This window comes from Epinephelus lanceolatus, chromosome 24 (assembly GCF_041903045.1).
Source record: "Epinephelus lanceolatus isolate andai-2023 chromosome 24, ASM4190304v1, whole genome shotgun sequence".
Taxonomy (NCBI): Eukaryota; Metazoa; Chordata; class Actinopteri; order Perciformes; family Serranidae; genus Epinephelus; species Epinephelus lanceolatus.
Genome location: NC_135757.1, coordinates 2,350,359 through 2,366,601, shown reverse-complemented (window position 1 = coordinate 2,366,601; position 16,243 = coordinate 2,350,359). Strand labels below are relative to the sequence as shown.

Sequence of the window (16,243 nt, the reverse complement as noted above, 5' to 3'; positions counted from 1 at the left end):
TTTTTTCGTGATTTTGGACGACATGCTATACTATGACTTTTTTTCGTGATTTTGGACCACATGCTATACTTTGACTTTTTTTCGTGATTTTGGACCACATACTAAACTATGACTTTTTTTTCATGATTTTGGACGCACATGCTATAACTATGACTTTTTTTTGTGATTTTGGACCACATGCTATATTATGACTTTTTTTCGTGATTTTGGACCACATGCTATACTTTGACTTTTTTTCGTGATTTTGGACCACATGCTATACTTTGACTTTTTTTCGTGATTTTCGACGACATACTAAAACTATGACTTTTTTTCATGATTTTGGACGAACATGCTATAACTATGACTTTTTTTCGTGATTTTGGACGACATACTATACTATGACTTTTTTTCATGATTTTGGACCACATGCTATACTATGACTTTTTTTCGTGATTTTGGACGACATACTAAACTATGACTTTTTTTTCGTGATTTTGGACGACATGCTATACTATGACGTTCTTTCATGATTTTGGACCACATGCTATACTATGACTTTTTTTCGTGATTTTGGACCACATGCTATACTATGACTTTTTTTCGTGATTTTGGACCACATGCTATACTTTGACTTTTTTTCGTGATTTTGGACGACATGCTATACTATGACGTTCTTTCATGATTTTGGACCACATGCTATACTATGACTTTTTTTTCATGATTTTGGACCACATGCTATACTATGACTTTTTTTCGTGATTTTGGACCACATGCTATACTATGACTTTTTTTCGTGATTTTGGACGACATACTAAACTATGACTTTTTTTTCATGATTTTGGACGCACATGCTATAACTATGACTTTTTTTCGTGATTTTGGACGACATGCTATACTGTGACTTTTTTTTCGTGATTTTGGACGACATGCTATACTATGACGTTCTTTCATGATTTTGGACCACATGCTATACTATGACTTTTTTTCGTGATTTTGGACGACATGCTATACTATGACTTTTTTTCGTGATTTTGGACCACATGCTATACTTTGACTTTTTTTCGTGATTTTGGATGACATACTAAACTATGACTTTTTTTTCATGATTTTGGACGCACATGCTATAACTATGACTTTTTTTTGTGATTTTGGACGACATGCTATACTGTGACTTTTTTTGGTGATTTTGGACGACATACTATACTATGACTTTTTTTCGTGATTTTGGACGACATGCTATACTATGACGTTCTTTCATGATTTTGGACCACATGCTATACTATGACTTTTTTTTCGTGATTTTGGACGACATGCTATACTATGACTTTCTTTCATGATTTTGGACCACATGCTATACTATGACTTTTTTCGTGATTTTGGACGACATGCTATACTATGACTTTTTTTCGTGATTTTGGACCACATGCTATACTTTGACTTTTTTTCGTGATTTTGGACCACATACTAAACTATGACTTTTTTTTCATGATTTTGGACGCACATGCTATAACTATGACTTTTTTTTGTGATTTTGGACGACATGCTATACTGTGATTTTTTTTCATGATTTTGGACCACATGCTATACTATGAGTTTTTTTCGTGATTTTGGACAACATACTATACTATGACTTTTTTTCGTGATTTTGGACGACATGCTAAACTATGACTTTTTTTCGTGATTTTGGACCACATGCTATACTATGACTTTTTTTTCGTGATTTTGGACGACATGCTATACTATGACTTTTTTTCGTGATTTTGGACCACATGCTATACTATGACGTTCTTTCATGATTTTGGACCACGTGCTATACTATGACTTTTTTTCGTGATTTTGGACAACATGCTATACTATGACTTTTTTTCGTGATTTTGGACCACATGCTATACTATGACTTTTTTTCATGATTTTGGACAACATGCTATACTATGACTTTTTTTCGTGATTTTGAACGACATGCTATACTATGACTTTTTTTAGTGATTTTGGACCACATGCTATACTATGACTTTTTTTCGTGATTTTGGACGACATGCTATACTATGACTTTTTTTTCATGATTTTGGACCACATGCTACACTATGACGTTCTTTCATGATTTTGAACGACATGCTATACTATGACGTTCTTTCATGATTTTGACCACGTGCTATACTATGACTTTTTTTCGTGATTTTGAACGACATACTAACCTATGACTTTTTTTTCATGATTTTGGACCACATGCTATACTATGACGTTCTTTCATGATTTTGGACCACATGCTATACTATGACGTTCATTCATGATTTTGACCACGTGCTATACTATGACTTTTTTTCGTGATTTTGAACGACATGCTATACTATGACTTTTTTTCGTGATTTTGGACGACATGCTATACTATGACTTTTTTTCATGATTTTGGACCACATGCTATACTTTGACTTTTTTTCATGATTTTGGACCACATGCTATACTATGACGTTCTTTCATGATTTTGGACCACGTGCTATACTATGACTTTTTTTCATGATTTTGGACAACATGCTATACTATGACTTTTTTTCGTGATTTTGGACCACATGCTATACTATGACGTTCTTTCATGATTTTGGACAACATGCTATACTATGACTTTTTTTCATGATTTTGGACCACATGCTATACTATGACTTTTTTTCGTGATTTTGGACGACATGCTATACTATGACTTTTTTTCATGATTTTGGACCACATGCTATACTATGACGTTCTTTCATGATTTTGGACAACATGCTATACTATGACTTTTTTTCGTGATTTTGGACCACATGCTATACTATGACTTTTTTTCGTGATTTTGGACGACATACTATACTATGACTTTTTTTCGTGATTTTGGACGACATGCTATACTATGACTTTTTTTCGTGATTTTGGACCACATGCTATACTTTGACTTTTTTTCGTGATTTTGGACGACATACTAAACTATGACTTTTTTTTCGTGATTTTGGACGACATGCTATACTATGACGTTCTTTCATGATTTTGGACGACATGCTATACTATGACTTTTTTTCGTGATTTTGGACCACATGCTATACTTTGACTTTTTTTCGTGATTTTGGACGACATACTAAACTATGACTTTTTTTTCATGATTTTGGACGCACATGCTATACTATGACTTTTTTTCATGATTTTGGACCACATGCTATACTATGACTTTTTTTCGTGATTTTGGACGACATACTATACTATGACTTTTTTTCGTGATTTTGGACCACATGCTATACTTTGACTTTTTTTCGTGATTTTGGACCACATACTAAACTATGACTTTTTTTTCATGATTTTGGACGACATGCTATACTATGACTTTTTTTTCATGATTTTGGACCACATGCTATACTATGACTTTTTTTCGTGATTTTGGACGACATACTATACTATGACTTTTTTTCGTGATTTTGGACCACATGCCATACTTTGACTTTTTTTCGTGATTTTGGACGACATACTAAACTATGACTTTTTTTTCGTGATTTTGGACGACATGCTATACTATGACGTTCTTTCATGATTTTGGACGACATGCTATACTCTGACTTTTTTTCGTGATTTTGGACCACATGCTATACTTTGACTTTTTTTCGTGATTTTGGACGACATACTAAACTATGACTTTTTTTTCATGATTTTGGACGCACATGCTATAACTATGACTTTTTTTCGTGATTTTGGACGACATGCTATACTGTGACTTTTTTTTCGTGATTTTGGACCACATGCTATACTATGACGTTCTTTCATGATTTTGGACCACATGCTATACTATGACTTTTTTTCGTGATTTTGGACGACATACTATACTATGACTTTTTTTCGTGATTTTGGACGACATGCTATACTATGACTTTTTTTCGTGATTTTGGACCACATGCTATACTTTGACTTTTTTTCGTGATTTTGGACGACATACTAAACTATGACTTTTTTTTCGTGATTTTGGACGACATGCTATACTATGACGTTCTTTCATGATTTTGGACCACGTGCTATACTATGACTTTTTTTCGTGATTTTGGACAACATGCTATACTATGACTTTTTTTCGTGATTTTGGACCACATGCTATACTATGACGTTCTTTCATGATTTTGGACGACATGCTATACTATAACTTTTTTTCGTGATTTTGGACGACATGCTATACTTTGACTTTTTTTCGTGATTTTGGACGACATACTAACATATGACTTTTTTTTCGTGATTTTGGACCACATGCTATACTATGACGTTCTTTCATGATTTTGGACCACGTGCTATACTATGACGTTCTTTCATGATTTTGACCACGTGCTATACTATGACTTTTTTTCGTGATTTTGAACGACATGCTATACTATGACTTTTTTTCATGATTTTGGACGACATGCTACACTTTTACTTTTTTCGTGATTTTGGACGACATGCTATACTTTGACTTTTTTTCGTGATTTTGGACGACATACTAACCTATGACTTTTTTTTCATGATCTTGGACCACATGCTATACTATGACGTTCTTTCATGATTTTGGACCACGTGCTATACTATGACGTTCTTTCATGATTTTGACCACGTGCTATACTATGACTTTTTTTCGTGATTTTGAACGACATGCTATACTATGACTTTTTTTCATGGTTTTGGACCACATGCTATACTATGACTTTTTTTCATGATTTTGGACCACATGCTATACTATGACTTTTTTTCATGATTTTGGACGACATGCTACACTTTTACTTTTTTCGTGATTTTGGACGACATGCTATACTTTGACTTTTTTTCGTGATTTTGGACGACATACTAACCTATGACTTTTTTTTCATGATCTTGGACCACATGCTATACTATGACGTTCTTTCATGATTTTGGACCACGTGCTATACTATGACGTTCTTTCATGATTTTGACCACGTGCTATACTATGACTTTTTTTCGTGATTTTGAACGACATGCTATACTATGACTTTTTTTCATGATTTTGGACCACATGCTATACTATGACTTTTTTTTCATGATTTTGGACCACATGCTATACTATGACGTTCTTTCATGATTTTGACCACGTGCTATACTATGACTTTTTTTCGTGATTTTGAACGACATGCTATACTATGACTTTTTTTCATGATTTTGGACCACATGCTATACTATGACTTTTTTTCATGGTTTTGGACCACATGCTATACTATGACTTTTTTTCATGATTTTGGACCACATGCTATACTATGACTTTTTTTTCATGATTTTGGACCACATACTATACTATGACTATTTTTCATGATTTTGGACCACATGCTATACTATGACTTTTTTTCATGATTTTGGACCACATGCTATACTATGACTATTTTTCATGATTTTGGACGACATGCTATACTATGACTTTTTTTCATGATTTTGGACGACATGCTATACTATGACTTTTTTTCATGATTTTGGACCACATGCTATACTATGACTTTTTTTCGTGATTTTGGACCACATGCTATACTATGACTTTTTTTCAAATTAAAGAATCCCTAAAAAAACACATGAAAAGCAACATGAAAAAACACGTTAAAAAACATGTTAAAAAGCACGTAAGTACCATGTAAAGAACGTAAAAAATACTTAAAAATAGACGTTAAAAAAAACGTAAACGAAGCAAGTAAAAGAACATTTAACGAACATGTTAAAAAATGTGGAAAAAAGCACTCAACAAAACATGTAATGAACGTAAAAAAACACATTTAAAATACATTTAAAAATACATATAATAAAATGTAAAAAAAATATTTTAAAAATACTTAAAAAAACACCTTTAAGAAAACATTAAAAAACACGTAAAAGAAGCAAGTAAAAGAACATTTAACAAACATGTTAAAAAACTCTGGAAAAAAAGCATGTAAGAAACATACAAAGAACGTAAAAAACATGTAAAAATCACATAAAAAACGTAAAAATAAAAAAAAACGTAAAAAAAAACAAGTTAAAGAAGACATAAAAAAACATTTAAAAAGGCATGCAATCAAACGTGTACAAAAACATTATCAAGATGTAAAAAACATGTTAAAAAAAGTTTAAAGATATGTAAAAAAAAAAAAAACCTGCGCTAAAAAATGTAAAAAATACTTTTAAAAAACACCTTTAAGGAGACATAAAAAACATGTAAAAGAAGCAAGTAAAAGAACATGCAGCTAACATGTTAAAAAAATTGGGAAAAAAAACACCTAAGAAACGTACAACGAACGTAAAAAACGTGTAAAAATCACATTTAAAAAAAAAGTGTAAAAAAAACCCCCTGCCTGATCAAAAAACACTGTAAATTCAGAATGATTCATGCGACACTTAAAGTAAGTTAATTATTTAATATTTTACCGACCCTTCTCTGAACTGTAGAATCAGTATTTTCACTGTACGTACTCTGGGATTGTTCGGACCTGGTTTTTCGCACTCTGTGCACGGCGGCTGAAGTAAACAGTCAACATAAAACAGTCTAATAACAACATGAGATGTACTCGTGACATGATACATGTCAGACACACGTCACTCAGTCATGTGCAGCGCTGTAGATGCACCTGTTCCTCACACCAAAGAAAAAGAACAGTGTCAGTCAACTGTCCCCTCTCTGTCAAACACATCTGAAGCTTAACCTTTGACCCCTGACCCTTGTTGTGTCTCTCCTGGGCTCCCCCCTGTCAGACGGCTCGTGGTCTGTTAATGCAGACGGTAAGCTGTGTGTGTGTGTGTGTGTGTGTGTGTGTGTGTGTGTGTGTGTGTGTGTGACCTCCCATCAGTCCTGTGCTGGTGCTCATGTGTGATGACCTGTGGGTGCATGGACTGCATGGTGTACTGTAGCTGCTCTCACACTGGGCTCAGTCTGGGGAACAGAGGTGCGGACACGAGTCACTAGTCTGATCACTAAAGACTCGACTTCCAAAAAGACCTGGACTTGTAAAACAAAGACTTGGTCCCACCTCTGTTGTGTCATGTTTGCTGAACATGTAGACACGAGTTCAGGTGAGTGAAATATTGATGGTGTGGAGCAACTTCAGCGTCCTGTTCATGACGTTCCTCAGAATAGAAACATGAAATTTCTGCATCGTGGATTTACAAGAGGACTCCTTATTGGTGAAGAAGGAAAGGGGCGGAGCTTATTCTTTTATTCAGAAGTGTCTGACCTGTCTTTCATCTGTCACTGTTTCCCGTCTGTCACGTTTCCTCCCTGCGGCCTGCGTGTTACCGTCACTCTGTTCCTGCATGACAGACGTGTTCAACGTGTCCACGTCCACACTGACAGCAGTCGTCACGTTCAGAGCGTTTCAACTTTGACGTTAACGTTTCCTGTTTCTCTGCGTCCGCAGGTCGAGTCCGAACCAGGAGGACGAGCGCAGGGAACGGCCCGACTGTGACGGACAGCCGAGGGAGGAGTCGAGGGAAGGTCGTCTCGCAGTCTCAGCGTGAGCAGATTAAAAACATGCGTACAGTGTGTTCACGGTATGTAGCAATAAAATAACAGCTTCCTTCTGTGTGTCAGCCGGCAGCAGGTCAGGTTCTCCCGGCCGACTGCTGAGCTCCACCTATGGCAGGATCCCCAGGCCGACCATGGGCACCGCCGCCGCCACCGCCGCCAGCAGCACCTCCGCCAACCTGAGCGACAAGGGCCGACCCCGAGGTCACCGCAGCCAGGGCTGCAGCCGGGAGACCAGCCCCACCAGATCAGGCTCAGGTGAGGACGGCGTGCAGCCGCAGGGCGGGAAAATAAACACAAAGAGTTAAAGTGAACCAAACACTTCGCAGTAACTCAGTGACAAACTAACGACTGATTTAGACGTCGATCCAACAGATCAGCAGATCAGCAGATCCAGTGACCACAGGTGTCTTTTTAGATTTAGCTTTTGTTAAACAATCTGAGCTCCAGACTGCTTCACTTCTTTTTGTTTATTTGTTTTCCTTTTTTGTTTTTGTTGTTTCTATTTTTTTTTTCTCCTCTTTTGTTTCTTTTCCTACTTTTTTGTTTTGTCATCCATTTGTTGTTTTTTCTTCTTTTTTTGTTGTTGTTTCCGCTCTTTTTCTATTGTTTTAGTTGTTTTTTTGTCGTTTTTCTTTTTTGCTTTTTTTTCTTGTTTTTTGGTTCTTTCTCTCTTTTCTTCTGTTGTTATTTTCTACTTTTTCGTCTGTTGATGTTTTCCTTTTTGTTTTTTTTGGTGTTTGTTTTTAATTCTCTTTTGTGTTTTTCTTCTTTTTGTTGTTTTTATTTTTTGTTTCTTTTTTACTTTTTGTTGGGTTTTTTTCATTTTTCTTTTATTTTCTTTTTTCTTTTTTGTACTTTTTGTTGTTTTTTTCTGGTCTTGTTTTTATTTTTTGGCATTTTCCCATTTTTCTTTTATTTCTCCTTCTTCCTTCTTTTCTCTTTTTATTTTTTATTGTTTTATACTTTTTTATATTTTCTTTTTTTAAATTTTATTTCTCTGTATTTTCTTCTTTTTGTCTTTTTTGTATTTTTGTTGTCCTCTTTTTTGTTTTTTGTGGTATTTTTTCCTTTTTTTTGTTTCGTCTTTATTGTTGTTTATTCTGTTTTATTGTTTTCTTTTTTCTGTTTTTTTATTTTATTTTTTGTTTTGTCTACTTTTTGTTTTTATTTTATTTTTCCTGTTTTTCTCTTTCTTTTTTTGTTGTTTTATACTCTTTTTTTAAAATATTTTCTTTTTAATTTTTTTTTCTTTTTCTCTGTTTTTTTTTCTTTTTCTGTTGTTTTTTCTTTGTTGTGTTGTTTTACGCAGCACCAGAGTTTCCCTCCAGGAACAACAAAGGTTTATTGAATTAAACTGAATATATACTTGTTGACATTTTATAAAAAACAACCAAAAGTGATCAAATATATATTTATTTAAACACAAACCAGAGATTTTAAACATACAAACTGCATACAGACAGTAGCGTTAGTGTAAACAACAACATGATGAAGGTGAACTGAGAGCTGCAGGTTAAAGAGAGTCTTTGGACCAAACTCATCAGCAGTGAGTTTAAAGTGTGATTGTTTAAAGGTTGCCTGAGGCACAGATGTTCCTGAACGCACCACAGACTCCAGACACCTCCTGTCTCTTGTGACACTAACTCCTGCAGCCTCCCTCAGTCTGACTCTTCTTCTCTCCTGCGTCACTAACTCTGTCTGCAGAGCTTCAGGTGTGTCAGTGTCTGGCTGGATGTGCTACGAGCTAAACTCTCCCCCCTGCGCTGCTGTCTGTCTGTCTGTCTGTCTGTCTGTCTGTCTCTCTCTGCCGTGCTCCTCTAGCCCGGAGCCGGATCCCCCGGCCGAGCATGAGTCAGGGCTGCAGCCGCGAAACCAGTCGCGAGAGCAGCCGCGACACCAGCCCCGCCAGGGGTTTCTCCCCCCTGGGTGAGTACTGACAACCCTCCCTCCACACCAGAGCAGAAAACAGCTCTTACACAGACCAGGAAGTCAGAGCACATGAAGAAGAAGACTTCCTGTAGAGAGAAGTGTACCAACCATCACTCCCCTCCTCCCTCTGCACACCTGTCTGCCTCCATCACTGTTCCTCCTGCCGACTCTCTGCATGCTCTCTACTTTAGTGTCCAGACTCTACTCAACTAATCTCCATATAAATAAATAAATAAATACAATATAGGTGACTTGAGAAATAAATGAATAAATAAATACAATATAGGTGACTTGATAAATAAATAAATAAATAAATGTGCCATTTAATATACCAAAAATAATCTGATAAATATAGGCAATAATTAATTGATATTTTTTTAAATTGATTTCTTTTTTATTTTAATTTGAATTTATTTCATAATTAATTTATGTTTTGGAAAATGCACAGGAGAAAAATACCAAGGGGAAATGATACTGAAGGACAGATAGATAGAAAGAATAAAAAAAAAAAAAAAACCCTATTTTCTTACTTTCCTATTTAATTTTCCCTTTTCATATTTTTTAAATTTCTTTTGTATTTATTTGATTTTATTCTTTTTAATTAATTTGTTTTTTAGAAAATACATCGGAAAAAAATACGAAGGGGAAAATAATACAGAAAGAGAAACAGAAAAAAAGAAAGAAAGAAAGAAAGAAAAGAAAACATTTAATACATTTAAATGTATTAAATGGAGCGCCAAAATTAAAAATAAATAAATGAATAGGTGACTTGAGATAATGATAAAATAATTTGATAAATAAATTAAAAAAAAGGCTTTAATTTATTGATAAATTGTGACATAAATTGATTTTTCTTTTAATTTGTTTTTCCATTTATAATATTCACCTTAGTATGAATTCCCCCATTTACTAAATGTGTTAGAAGATCATTAAAGATAAATGTATTATCACATCAATCAGTTGATTAAATGTGTTTTGATTTGCATCATTATTTCAAGTATTTACTTTTGTATTTATTCCCGCCATTTTTTACTTTCTCATTTATTTTTCTCTTTGCGCATATTTGCATTTTTTTTCATTTTACATTTAATTTTCATCTAAAAAAGAAAACATTACATATACAAACAGACTAACAAACATACTCGACCCGCATACAATAAAAACAACAAAAGAAAAACAAAAACAAAAAACAACAATTAAAAAAAAGAAACATAAAAAGAAAAAAAATGCTGCATTTTAAAAAAAAAATAATAATAATTTTTTTTTTTTTTAAATTTTGTTTTAAATTTATTTTTTAATTTATGTATGTTTTGGAAAATGGGGAAAATAATAACTTAGATAAATGACAACATTTAAAAAAATTAATTAGGCATAAAAATAAAAATATAAAATAAGAATTTAAATAAAAATGCAAAAATAAATAAATACATTTACAAATACAAACATGAATATAAATGCATAAATAAAAGGGAAAATTAAATAGGAAAGTAAAAAATAGGGGAATTAATTCAACGGTTAATACTGTAAACAATGAAGCAAATCAAAACACATTTCATCAGTTATTTTTTATATTTTCTGGTACATTTATTGGTATATTAATTTATAATAATAATAATTTATTTTTAATTTTTAATTTTGGCAGCTTCGGTCCTCCTTAGTAATCTATCATCACTAAAGTCAAGTCTAGTTCAAACATAAAGCTCAAATTTTCTCTGTTGAGGTTTGAAAAAAACTTTAAAAATATTTTCTGAAAAAAGTTTGCAGCTGCTGCAGGAATACTTTTCTCCTGAAGTTGTCTTTAACGTGTCTGTAGCGACATGTGAAGGCAGGTGTATGTGTTGATGTGTGTTTCTGTATCAGTGGTTGTGTTTTCTCCTCTAACTTTACGTCCTCCTCCAGCCACTCGACGTCACTCCCGGTCAACCAGCGCCCTGTCCTCTGCAGAGTGCTACTCAGGTGACCGGTGGAACTCGTTCACTCAGTCAGCCACATACAATATATGAAACATGTTTACACTCAGCTTCCTGTCGCTGTCTGTATTAAACTATGTGGCTGACTGAGTGAAGTCTCTCTCTGCATGGCTCAAGTCTGCAGGGCGGGAAAATAATCTGCAGGATGTTTGAACTTTTATTTTGCAGCTTCTTAACGATCATTTCTTTGCGATGTAACAGAGCTGTGTTATTTTGGCTTTTAGAGGAAGCTGCTGATTCACTCAACTTTATTTTGTACTGTCATTATATGATTTGCATTTTTAGGGCCCGAGCATGTGAAAAGAACCTAATGTTTTCTTTCTGCTGCTTCATCACGTTTTTAAGGGGCTAAAGATTCTTGAAAACTCACCAAAATTGGCACACATACCAGCAGGCTCCGTAGTGCTCTCAAATGCACGCCAGGATTTGAATGACGCGTCTCTGATGTTCACGCAATTTGAGTTGATCGTTGCTGTCATCTACAAGAATTTTAAAGATTTGTGGGGACTTTGTTCAGCCAATAGAAAGTCAGCCATCTTGGATTTTGTGCATCAATTGATGGTTTTAGGATGCGTTAAAACTGCGATTTCGAAAATATTTATCATTAAGCTTCTTAGCTCCACCCCCCCGGAAGTCGGCCATTTTGAATCTGGTGCGTTTTTTAAAAATTATTTAAAGTAAAGTTTAACAAACTTCTTTTCAAATTTGAGTGGATCTCATCTACAAGAGCATTTAAAAGTTTGGAGGAATTTTTTCGGCAGATTAAAAAGTCAGCCATCTTGGATTTTCTGCGTTAATTGAGGACTTTAGGAAACATAAAAAGTCACGAAACTTTGCAGCCATGTTCAAACTAGTAATTCCTTCGATCTTAAGGTGCAGTCAGGCTCGGGCACATCGGCTCTGTAGCGCCCCTTAATTACTTTGAGCTTTTAAAGGCAATTTTGACGCCCTTGGTATACTCGGAAACTACGAAATTTGTCATACACATTGAAACCTGTGAAGTTTGCGAGAAAATACAGCGATTGGGATCATTTTGAAAAATACATCTCATTAGGTGTCATTGGATCCGCCCACCTGGAAGTCGGCCATTTGTAATTTTGTGCCTTCCTTATGTATTTTAAGTAAAGTTTTGCAAACTCCTCCCAGAGGGTTTATTGGACTCTTTTCAAATTTGATCGGATGTCATCAGAAGAGCATTAAAGAGTTAGGGGAATTTTTGGGCTGCTAGAAAATCAGCCATCTTGGATCATTTCGAAAATATTTCTCAGTGGGTTTTTATAAACTCCGCCCACCTTGAAGTTGGCCATTTGGAATTTTGTGAGTTTTTGTGTATTTTAAGTTTTTCAAACTCCTCCTAGGTGGTTTATTGGATTCGTCAAATTTTGGCTGGTAAAACCTGACGACTAAAAAGTTGCGAAGGAAAAGTTTGAAGCTCGAAAGATGATGTCACAGATCATGTGACTTTACAGATTAAACAGATCCATGTCGTATTTGGGCAGCTGAATCTTGAGACCTTTACGATTATAAATTTCAAAGCTGTTGTGTTTTTGTGGAACAGCGTTGCCGTGGCGGCGCTGCAAATTTCGATGTTTCGCCATGACTCTGGAAGTTTTCGTAACTTGACTTTGTACGGCCCAATCAGCCCCAAATTTCACATGCTGGATAAGAGTCCAGGCCTGAAGACTTCTACATGTCCATATTGACTCATCGTCATAGCGCCACCTACTGACAGCAGGAAGTCAGTGTTATGTGAGACATATCATCCTATCTACCTACAGATAGTGTGTGTTCTCTGGCGCCACATATTGGACACAGGAAGTGGTGCGCAATTTGCAATTGATAATTTCCAGAGGCAAGAAATACCATCTAACTCTTAGATGGTAAAAGATGGCAAAATATATGCTGTGTTGAGCGGCGTCCCGCCTGTACCTCCGATGTGCCTGTTCATCGCTGCTTACAGTTTTAATGTCTTTATTTTTGTTGGTTAAAGATTTTGCTGGCTGCTTTACCGAAACATTCATTGCAGCTTTCTTTGCTAATTTGCTTTGGGTTGGGTCAGATGTTCATGTTGTGTCGCCTCCTCCTAAAATTCATGAGACATTTAAACCATGATTGACACGTGAGGCATTCACCAAATCTAATATAATGCATCGTTTTAAATAAATTCTGAATGAAAGAACAAAAACCCAACCTAAACAATAAAGTTAGAAATTGTACTGGTTCTGGTCCCAGAATCCACAAAGCACAGGACTGAGACACTCCTCACTCCTAAATCTGATTTCATTTTATTAATTTGAGCGTGAGGAGTGAACTCTGGTCCTCTTTATTTATTTGTTATTTTTTAAATTCCATTTTAAGTGACTGTTACCAAACTTCATCCTCACTTTATCCCATATTCGTCACAGTAACGCTCCTGTTGACCTGCTGATGTGCGTTTCCTTTTCCAGACCGGCTGTCCCATCAGGCTCGGATCTCGGCCTCCGTCAACGCCATGAGAATCCTCAACACTGGCACCGACGTCGAGGCTGCCGTCGCTGACGCTTTGGTGAGAAGAGAAGTGAAAAAATATATGTGTTACAGTTCATCATTTTTATAAATGTCCATGTGGGTAAAGTAGAAAGAGGATGGTAGAAAAACAGTTCTCCAAAAACATTTTCTTAGCCAAGAAATATAACGCTCAGACTCAAAGCAGCGGTGCCTATCACAGCCTGATCTCTCATTCTCGTGAATGCGATATCTCAAGAACACCTTGAAAAAAATCTTTTTAAATTTGGCACAAACGTCCACTTGGACTCAATGATGAAATGGTTAGATTCTGGTGGTCAAAGGTCACTGAGCCCTGGCGTTCTTCTCATTCTCATTAACACCATGCCTCAAAAACACCTTGAGGAAATTTCTTCAAATTTGGCACAAACGTCCAGTTGGGCTGAAGAATAAACTGATGAGATTTTGATGGTGAAAGGTCAAAATTATTGTGCCTTTGTTATCATCACATTTTCATTCTCTGTGACGATAAATAAATTATCTTTTTATGCCTCTGCGCCGGCATTAGGATTTCAAATTGTTCGTACATACGTATGTCCCATTGTTGTGAACGCAATATCACAAGGGAATTTGAGGGAATTTCTTAAAATCTGGCACAAATGTCCATTTCAAGTCAGGGATGAATTGATTAAAATGTGGTGGTCACAAAGGTCAAGGTCACTGTGACTTTGTGTCCACCTCATTCTTGTGGGCATGATATCTCAAGAAGGCGTTCAGGGAATTTCCTCAAATTTGGCACAAACATCCCGTTGGACCCAACGATGGACTGATTAGATTTTGGTGGTCACAGGTCAAACATCAAGGTCACTGTGGCCTCATGTGTCTCATTCTCGTGAGTGCAATATCTAAAGAAAAGCTTCAGGGACTTTTTTTTTTCTTTTTCAAATTTGGCACAAACGTTCATCTGCACTCAACTGTGAACTGATCAGATTTTGGTTGTCACTGTGGTCTTGCATCCATCTCATTCTCCTCAATGTGATATATCAAATACACCTTAAGGGATTTCCTCAAATTTGGCACAAAGGCCCACTTGGACTCAAGAATAGATTGATTAGAATTTGGTGCAAAAAGGTCAGAGGTCAGTTTGTCCTTATAAAGAACGTTTTTGGCCTTAACTCAAGAATTATTGCGCTTACTATGACAAAACTTAACACAAATGTCTAACAGGATAAAATAAAGAAGTGATGACATTTTATATCCCAGAGGTCAGTGTCACTGTGACATCATCACATTCTGCATAAAACACTTTCTGTCCATTACTCACTGCCATCAAGCTGAGAGGAAGTTATAAAGTGTTTAGAGACAGACGAACATGCTGGTTTGGGTCTTTTTATCATATTTGTTGTCAATAAGAAAACTACAGAATAATAATATAATTTAATCCTTTCTCCTCTTTCTCCCTGGACTTTGTAAATTTCAGCTGTTAGGAGACTCGAGGAATAAGGTACAGAAACAGAGTCGAACCTTTCTGTCACTGCATGAAAACTTTAAACGCTGACTTTTCCATTCATAAAACTGAAGAGTGAGCAGGTTGGGATGCAGTCAAGGAAACTCTGACAGAAGATATCAGCTGCTGCACAACTCCAACCACTGATTTTCCTTTTCTGTCTAATCACAACTGCTTAAAGGGGACCTGTTGTGCTTTTCCATATTTTCTGTCATATATTTAATGTTACAATATTGGACTGTCATATTAAACATATCCAAAATTTTAAATAATAAGGTAAACATATAAGAAAGTAATTTCCTTGAGCAAACCCCTCAGGCTTTAGACCATTTTGAATACTCCAGGCTACCACAAGTGTTTACATTACATACACTGCTACGTGTAGCTACATGCTAACGTCAGGGAAACATGTCATCTTGGTTGCCAGTGTTGTAAATTTCTCCAGATTTCGGATCATATTCCTGCTGAAACATGTCCGGTTGCATTAAGAAGCTTTTATTGATCATTTTTAACAGGAGAAAGTGCCGCTACATACAGTCATTACCTGGCTGCAGGTACACTGCTACATGTAGCTACAAGCTAACATCTAGCAAACACTTCATCTTGGTTGTTAATTTCTCCAGATTTCGGATCCTATTCCTATTAGACCGTGCCCGTTGTGTTTAGAAGCTTTTATTGGTGATTTTTCACAGTTGAAAGTGTCACTATACACAGTCATTCCCTGGCTGCAAGCACGCTGCTACATGTAGCTACATGCTAATGTCAGAAAACATGTCATCTTGGTTGCTGACATAAATTTCTCCAGATCTCAGATCATATTCTTGCAGGAAGACGTTTGTGTGTAGAAGGTTTTTTTTGGAGATTTTTGACAATGTAGTGCCATTGCAGTCATTCTCA

General features: G+C 35.6%; 1 protein-coding gene across 28 annotated transcripts in view; it reads left to right on the top strand.

Moving 5' to 3' along the window:
* Positions 1-16,243, top strand: part of LOC117250182 (CLIP-associating protein 1-B-like) — a 62,617-nt gene that overhangs the window by 33,019 nt on the left and 13,355 nt on the right. For 10 of the 28 annotated variants that reach the window (XM_078165847.1, XM_078165846.1, XM_078165835.1 and 7 more), the window contains 7 exons: positions 6,685-6,711; positions 7,347-7,442; positions 7,520-7,711; positions 9,278-9,382; positions 11,285-11,341; positions 13,803-13,900; positions 15,320-15,343. In XM_078165847.1, coding sequence (XP_078021973.1) covers positions 6,685-6,711; positions 7,347-7,442; positions 7,520-7,711; positions 9,278-9,382; positions 11,285-11,341; positions 13,803-13,900; positions 15,320-15,343 — 599 coding nt within the window. The remainder of the gene's footprint in view (positions 1-6,684; positions 6,712-7,346; positions 7,443-7,519; positions 7,712-9,277; positions 9,383-11,284; positions 11,342-13,802; positions 13,901-15,319; positions 15,344-16,243) is intronic. The other 18 variants (XM_078165850.1, XM_078165841.1, XM_078165840.1 and 15 more) reach the window with 10 other exon arrangements.